This window comes from Elaeis guineensis, chromosome 2, assembly GCF_000442705.2.
Source record: "Elaeis guineensis isolate ETL-2024a chromosome 2, EG11, whole genome shotgun sequence".
NCBI lineage: Eukaryota > Viridiplantae > Streptophyta > Magnoliopsida > Arecales > Arecaceae > Elaeis > Elaeis guineensis.
Window position 1 is genome coordinate 86,213,886 of NC_025994.2, and position 8,010 is coordinate 86,221,895.

The window sequence follows — 8,010 nt, forward strand, 5'->3', positions numbered from 1 at the left end:
ATAGCTGTGTAGTTTCTCCGTTCCTTACCATAAGAAGCAAACAATGCGTTGGAAGGGGCACTGTGGCAAGTGCAATTTTACCTCGCTCCACAAGCTCACGGAAGCAAGGGACACTTTATAATTGCGTCAAAAGGGCTGCCATTTGTTAATAAGCCAAAAAGAATATTTATGGCTTCGTATGGACAGATGTGAGGACATGGAGATTCTGTAGAGAGAGAGGGGAATTTATTTCTTCTGCTTTTTTTTCTCCCTTTCCTCATTTCTTTTTGGCTCCAGGAGAACATGGTGTGAGGGGGGTTGGCGGAGGATGAATCTTGGAAAGTGCTTCTGAGTTCTGAGTTTTGACCGTCTCTCCCCTCATCAACAGCGTTTTCACACCTCGCCATATCGCCTTCTCCTGCCAACCCCCTTCCTTCCATAAAACGCCCTCCCACCTCTTTCTTCTACAAAGCTTCTCTGCCGTTCCCTCTCATCCCACCTAAATTTAAGACCTCGTCAAGTTTTTCCCTTCTTGCATCTCTTTCTTAGCTTCTATCTCTCTCAGAAAAAGAAATAACGTTCTTTGTAGACTTTTCGGAGAAAAACCTCGTCTTGAGGGGTTTTGTTTCTAGATTCTAGAAAGGATCGCTTGTCTTCAGGCTTGACTTCCGACGGCTTTCTAGAAATCGCAAGGAAATCTCTCTTCTTCTTTCCTGTAAATGTAAATAGTCTTCTCAGCTCCGGAGACGAGCTTGGTCGTTGTGGTTTGAGCTCATCTGCTCAAAGATCTTGAAAAGATTGGATCTTGGTGAAGATCTCGTCGGCTGCTGCCGTAAAACCTCGGAAAGATCGGATCTTTGATCCTTCGGCCACCTCGATTCCATGGGGAATTGCTGTGCTTCGCCGGCGTCAGACAAGAAGGAGAAGAAGCCGAAGAAGGGGAACCGGCCGAATCCCTTCTCCTTAGATTACAACAAGCCCCCCGCCCCCAAGCTCACCGTCCTCAAGGACCCCAACGGCCGGGACATCGGCAGCCGGTACGAGCTCGGCCAGGAGCTCGGCAGGGGAGAGTTCGGAATCACCTACCTGTGCACCGATAAAGCCACCGACGAGGCCTTCGCCTGCAAGTCGATATCGAAGAAGAAGCTGAGGACCACCGTCGACATCGAGGATGTGAGGAGGGAGGTGGACATCATGAGGCATTTGCCGAGCCACCCCAATATAGTGAGCCTCAAGGACACGTATGAGGATGATAACGCCGTCCACCTCGTGATGGAGCTCTGTGAGGGAGGCGAGCTTTTCGATCGGATCGTCGCCAGGGGCCACTACACCGAGCGGGCGGCTGCGGGCGTCACCCGGACCATCGTCGAGGTCGTGCAGGTCAGTTCTTGGTGCTTTAAGATTAATCTTTATCTCTGTTTTCTTCTCTCTGTTGAGTTCCGTTTGGTGACCGTAGGGTGGAGCCCTGTTTCATCTTATGCTTTAGTATATTCTGTGAATATGTGGTAAGTCCCAATCTGGGAGAAGTCTGTGTTAGATTTCTTGCCAAAGATGTGATCTTGGTGCGCAGAGAGTAATAAGTATTATTCAGAGTTCTGCTAATATAAAATTAAATTTGTGAGGAATTCTGAATCTTTGGCATCTCCTTGGGATGTCGCGCTATGATTCGGTCTGGTGAGGAAAGGCTATATCTTTTGATCTCTGGAAAATCAATTTCTCCTTGTGTAGAACAATTTTTCTACTCTATCTAATGTTTTGCTAGAAATTTATGTTAAATTTATCTTTGCGAAAATATCTTGGTGAAGACCGTATGTCGGGATCTTTCGGGTAACAATTAATTTAGGCCAAGAACTAAACATCGAATATTCTTTCTTTGGATATCAGTTGTAGTGTGGCTTGCATCAGGTTGGTTTTGTCTTTTGGTGATCCTTCTTGATGGTTAGCATGTAGAAGTGACAGGTGTAAATGTTTTAGATATTCTTCCACCACTTATAAAAGGCTCTGTGGGCTCTGCTTATAAAAGGCTGTTATTCTTTTTTCTGTCAATCTGCTTCTCGATTATGGGATCTGGTTCAACATCACAGTATTGTTCGTGTTTAACTTTTTGGGAAAATGGACTGCAACTCTTTAGTTCACAAAATCGGATCCATTACTTTATGCAATATTATGAACCACAATATTGTTGTACGCCAGAATGCTTTTGTCCTTTTTGGGTGACTCTATACAAATAGCTTTCTTATCCTGTGAGTGGTCATACTGTGTTTCGACATGATAAGTTGGAAGTTACCATGTCCTATTTGATTTAATTTAGCTTAACATGATGACTTGTGTTTTAATTCTTTAATGCAATAACAGGTTTGCCACAAACATGGGGTGATGCATCGGGACCTCAAGCCAGAGAACTTCTTGTTTGCTAACAAAAAGGAAACATCCCCCTTAAAAGCAATTGATTTTGGGTTGTCAGTATTTTTCAGACCTGGTATGTTAGTTCGACTTCTCTTTGAAGACCACATTACCCCTTTGTTCTTCCGATAAACACTATTTTTTTATTAATTGTGCTAAAAGATTCATCAGTCATGTAAATTATTCATAGTCATATGACCACTTCACTATCAAGTCACATTATGCACAACGGATGTCATTCATAACTCATAAGCATCACTTTGTATGATCAACCATGCACTTTTCGGAAATTTTGTTGATTAGCAATTCTGTTTTATTCCACCACAGGTGAGCGCTTTACTGAAATTGTAGGCAGTCCTTATTACATGGCTCCAGAGGTTCTAAAACGAAATTATGGCCCAGAGATTGATGTGTGGAGTGCAGGAGTGATCCTTTATATCCTGCTTTGTGGTGTCCCACCATTTTGGGCAGGTAATTCTTTTCTTCTTAATGGAAGGACAAGATGCTGTAGAAAAGATAATAGATTAGCTGACACTGTACTGAATTTTAATTTGTGACTATCTGCTTTACAGCAAATAAGTATGATTTACTGAAAATCAAAATTGAATTTGTATCTGCATTTAAGTGTTTGTAAGAGTCATCCAAGGTTTCTTGGTGCAATGCAGAAACTGAACAGGGAGTAGCACAGGCAATTATCCGCTCTGCTGTAGATTTTAAAAGAGAACCATGGCCAAAAGTTTCTGACAATGCCAAAGATCTAGTCAAGCGGATGCTTGATCCAGATCCTAAGCGGAGGTTAACAGCTCAGGGAGTTCTCGGTAATGTCTAATGTGCTGAACTCTACACATTTTTTTTAATCTCAATATAATATGTCATATTTCTTGGTATCTTGGTGTGGCATTCATATTGAACAAAGATTGATGAAAAAAAATATAACTTTGATGATAATAATATTTTGAGTTGGTTTTCTATAGAAGAAAATTAAAAGGGAATCAATGCTCACTAAATGCAGGGTGTATTTACTATTTTCTATGTCTAGCTATCAATTGGATGTGATTTCTCATCCGAATGGAAGTAAACATGCTTATAATGACTCTGACATCTTATATCACAATCTATTAGATAATAGCCCAATACTAAACTTACCACATTATGTTCAATGTTATTCTTTATGAGTTACTTCCAAAGGCATATCTTCTGCACATACTCAAGACATTTCCCTGCATTTGCAATTCCAGATCACCCTTGGTTGCAGAATGCCAAAAAGGCTCCAAATGTTAATTTAGGTGAAACCGTTCGAGCAAGACTCCAGCAATTCTCTGTGATGAACAAGTTCAAAAAGAAAGCTCTAAGGGTAAGATTTGACTCATCTACACTTATCATCATGATATGTGATAAACTGGCTGTAGACAAGTGGTTGCACCCCTCCTTCCAGGTGCAAAATTTGGGTGATGTTTTCCCAAGTGCGTGACTGGGGTAATTATCCAGTCATTTCTTTGAAATGATTGGTGGTGCCCCCACCATTATTCTCAAGTAATAAAAGTAAAAAAGGAATTGTTATGTGATGTCAAAATTCTAGATGTGTTATTATAGTTGACAGTATTCTTAATGCTCATGTTCAAAATGGCAATTGTTGACATGTTTGGGACCTTCACTATTGCAGGTAGTGGCTGAGCATTTATCTGTAGAGGAAGTAGCTGATATAAAGGATATGTTTCAAAAGATGGACATAAACAACAATGGTAAAATAACCTTTGATGAGCTGAAATTTGGTCTCCACAAGCTTGGACATCAAATTCCTGATTCAGATGCTCAGATATTAATGCAAGCTGTAAGTAGCTGACCTTATTGTTTTCTTTTTGTCCTCCTTTTTTATGCATACTGTTTTTATCCTTCGATGGTCTTGCTTGTGTTAATATCTGGAGTCCATATCAAATTTTAGTATCCAGTCACCAATTACAAGGAACATAGTATCAAAAGATATTGCCAAGTATCTTAAGTTATTAGCGTTCACTTTTCATGCACACTTTTCTTGGATAAGTGGCACTTGGTTTATCTTCTAGCAATAACAGAGATACTTCCAAGTCCAGACAACTAAACATAAACACATGCATCCATATATACAATGTGTTTATGATATAGCTTCTCACATGAATCTTTTCACAATAACTTTGCTGTTGTGCCATCTTCGCTGAACCATTGATGGTCTGCAAGGGTGGATGAGTTGCACAATGGAGTTGAAGAGAGAGAGAGAGAGAAAGAGAGAGAGAGATGTCTTATCCAAAACTGGTGACTTTTAAAAACATGTTGTATTTGATTATATATATTTTTTTGATTTCCCATGTGAGTGGAGCAGTGGACTGAACCCCCAGCACCTAACAATGATTCCAATTCCTGTGATTCGAACTATAACCATCTTGGCAGAATGGACATATGTCTTCTATGTTTGAAAGAAAAGTGCCGGCTTGTGATCTACCTGGCACAAAATAACTAATATGTGGATGTGTTTTATAGTTCTCTTGATATCTGGACGATTTGCTGCACTAATGGAGTACATACATGCTACTTAATATCCTGTTAATAAGAATTTAATTAATCCAAATCATCAGTCTATTGTACCACCTTTTGAGCATCATGAAGGCAGAAGTTGTTGCGGTACTTCAGTGCCGGTCGACATTTGTTTTGCTAGCTGCATCAGTTTGTGAAACTCTTCTTTTGATAATAAAGTTTGTGAAACTATTTGTTGGTTGAATTTAAAACACCAGCTTTCCATGCGGTTGCAGGCGGATGTTGATGGGAATGGGACCCTGGACTATGGAGAATTTGTTGCTGTGTCAATTCACATTAGGAAGATTGGAAATGATGAACACCTGCACAAAGCTTTTTCATACTTTGATAAGAACAGGAGTGGTTATATAGAAATTGAAGAGCTCGGAGACTCCTTGGCTGATGACTTGGGTCCAAACCATGAGGAAGTTATCGATGCAATTATCCGTGATGTAGACACAGACAAGGTCAGTGATTATCTTGATTCTTCAATGCTTCTTAAGAATGTCCTATTCTGAAATGCTTCTTTTTCTGAAGTCTAAAGATCCCCTTGATCATGAAGGTCTATGCATTAGGTATTAAATAATCATACAATATAATTATAATCAACAAACCTTGTTGCATGGATTAGCTTAGTGAGTCCTCTTTCATTCATTCATTCTAATAGTAATAGCTTCCAACTTTTCCTCTTTTTATTTTTTTTTAAACAATAATTCAAGAAAGAACATGACATCGGGAAAACCCTATAGATTCTCGATCTAGGGGCCCAACAATGGATCAAATGGAAACATCAGAATGTATCGTTTGATTTTAAGAAAACCTGATATTGGTCTTCTTTGTTAGGATGGGAGGATAAGCTATGAGGAGTTTGCAACGATGATGAAGGCAGGAACTGATTGGAGAAAGGCATCTCGGCAGTATTCACGTGAGCGGTTTAGCAACCTGAGCTTGAAGCTGCAGAAAGATGGATCATTGCAGCTAAAGAATGAGCATAGATGAAATGAGAAAGCGATACGGATTCTCCCTCCCTTTTTGTGCATGATTTACATATTCTTTCTTAATTTTCTATGTTGCATCTGGGGCTAAAATTTTTTCTACTCGTCTCCTATTAGTAGGTGATCAGCGAGGCTTGTTTGTGTCTTTAAACCTTCTACCACTTGTTGTATGTATCATTTCAGAAGAGAATGTATTAGAAAAAGAAGAAAAAAAAAAAAAAAGGGGCAAAGTAGTGCTCTTGATTGTTAATATGGTTGTCCTCTCAGTTTCAGCTCACAAACAATGTTGCATGACTGGGCTTTTGATTGCATCCACTTTGACAAGAATTTCATTTGGTTTGACTTCAATCCTTCTTTATCTTTACTAGCCTCTTTCCTAGTCCTCGTAACTTCTGGTATATATGGCCTAGGGAACCTGCCTTACCTTTATTAAGGATCTGTGGACTTCTTAGATCATTGTTTTGTTATAGTCATCAGATTTCAATTTACAGGTTATTTCATATGCTCTCTTCGTAATACGTTCGTCCAATATGTAACCTTCAATGCTTTCTTTCCTAAATGAGCAATCCTGTGTGGTATATGAAATTTTCTTCCTTTAGCTGTGTTATTATCTAAAGATGGCTGTTATTGGTTATCAATAGACTGTGGTCCAGCCCTTGGGCAGGCAAGCTGGTCTGTTACTCAAGTGGTAGTTGGTTGGCGGTTGAAACTTGGATGAGAAGGCTGTGGGGTCGTCCAAGATGTGGTGCTTTGAGAATCTTGGGTTGTTCCTGACATAATCTAATTTGGGTTGGACCAAGTCGCAGGACTTTGTTGTCAAAAGGCTTACAAGTAGGAAAGCAACGTGATTGGTTGTTGGCGCCCGGATTCCTGGTTGAATGCTGGCATTTTTGACCAGCTTCCGTGGGACGTTTAGAATTTGGTGGGATTGTGGACATTTCTGTCACCATAAATGGGCACCTTGTGACTGATGAATTGCATAAAATGGGATTTGTCATAAATCATAGTTTCACTCTCCGATAATTACATATGACTCCAGGGAACTTGACTGTTTCTCGAAGAAAAAAAGGTACTTTAATATGTGAGGACAGGCTTGAGAGTATTTCATAGATTTTTCTCTCTTGAAGCTCGTTAAAGTTAATTAGATTTTCAATTCATTATTTGGTTCACCATCTCCTTGACTCTCTGTGTGTTTGTGTGTGTAAATAAGATGGTTATTACCAAAAAAAACATTACAAGAGGATAATTTCTGTAGTTAGATGATCATCTAACTTTCATAACAAGTATTTTGCCAAAGGAATCCCCTTTATCTCTCTAATTGTGGTCAAATAGTTGGCAGAAGTCTATATGCAACAAATTATATTTTCTTATGAATTAGTTTGCAATATTTAAGAATTAGTTAATATATGCAAACTAAAAACAATTTAAGGATACCAAAATAAATAAAAAAAAAAAAAAGAAAGAATCATGATCATTAACGATTTTACCCTATTTGTCCATTGTTACGATCCAGGAAGCTACGAGCGATCCAATTTTGCTCAATTATGGAGACAAGCAGAAGAAGATAGTCCTTCATCTAATCACTCAAGTTTGTTTTTAAAAGAGTTCATGGCAGCCTATGTTGTGTAAGAAAAGGTCCAATACCTTGGGTTGTGTTTTCGATTAACTAAAGTGAAAAAAGATTTTATGTGTAAGGGCTGTATTGCTCAAAAATCTTTTTCTATCTAAAGCGAAAAAAAAAAGCAAAAAAAAAAAAAAAAAAAACAGGAAAACAACACTGCTTTGCAGAATTTTTGTCTCATTAATTTATAATCTACTGTTGGTGCTGACAGAGGAGAAAGCAAAAACAGTTTGGCACTCCTAGTTGTTTGGGCCAAGAACCTTGTGCGGTTGTGCACGCAAGTCTGGAATAACTTGGGCACTTCAAAAGACTATGCAGCCATCGCAAGGCTAATAAATCTCACACCATATCGTTCTAAACGGGAAGAAGAAGAGACAGTGATAGAACAACGGTCACTTGGACGGTCGACCACGTCTGTCTATTTTAGGGTATTTTCATTAATATGAGGCTTTCTTTTTTATATTA

At 39.0% G+C, this 8,010-nt stretch overlaps 1 protein-coding gene across 1 annotated transcript; it reads left to right on the plus strand.

Moving 5' to 3' along the window:
• The first annotated feature begins 483 nt into the window (after positions 1 to 483).
• LOC105056501 (calcium-dependent protein kinase 20-like) lies at positions 484 to 6,174 on the plus strand. Its single transcript, XM_073252030.1, has 8 exons — positions 484 to 1,359; positions 2,335 to 2,458; positions 2,710 to 2,853; positions 3,048 to 3,200; positions 3,621 to 3,736; positions 4,046 to 4,213; positions 5,166 to 5,396; positions 5,773 to 6,174. Exons 1-8 carry the CDS (start codon positions 862 to 864, stop codon positions 5,926 to 5,928), a joined length of 1,590 nt encoding a protein of 529 aa, XP_073108131.1. The 5' UTR covers positions 484 to 861; the 3' UTR covers positions 5,929 to 6,174.
• Positions 6,175 to 8,010: the final 1,836 nt, after the last annotated feature.

What these genes read in the sequence shown, in the direction of transcription:
- LOC105056501 (XM_073252030.1), top strand. Translation starts at nt 862, where the DNA reads ATGGGGAATTGCTGTGCTTCGCCGGCGTCAGACAAGAAGGAGAAGAAG. An exon ending in CCATCGTCGAGGTCGTGCAG is followed by an intron (nt 1,360 to 2,334) that starts GTCAGTTCTTGG and finishes ATGCAATAACAG; the next exon opens with GTTTGCCACAAACATGGGGT. An exon ending in TGTCCCACCATTTTGGGCAG is followed by an intron (nt 2,854 to 3,047) that starts GTAATTCTTTTC and finishes GGTGCAATGCAG; the next exon opens with AAACTGAACAGGGAGTAGCA.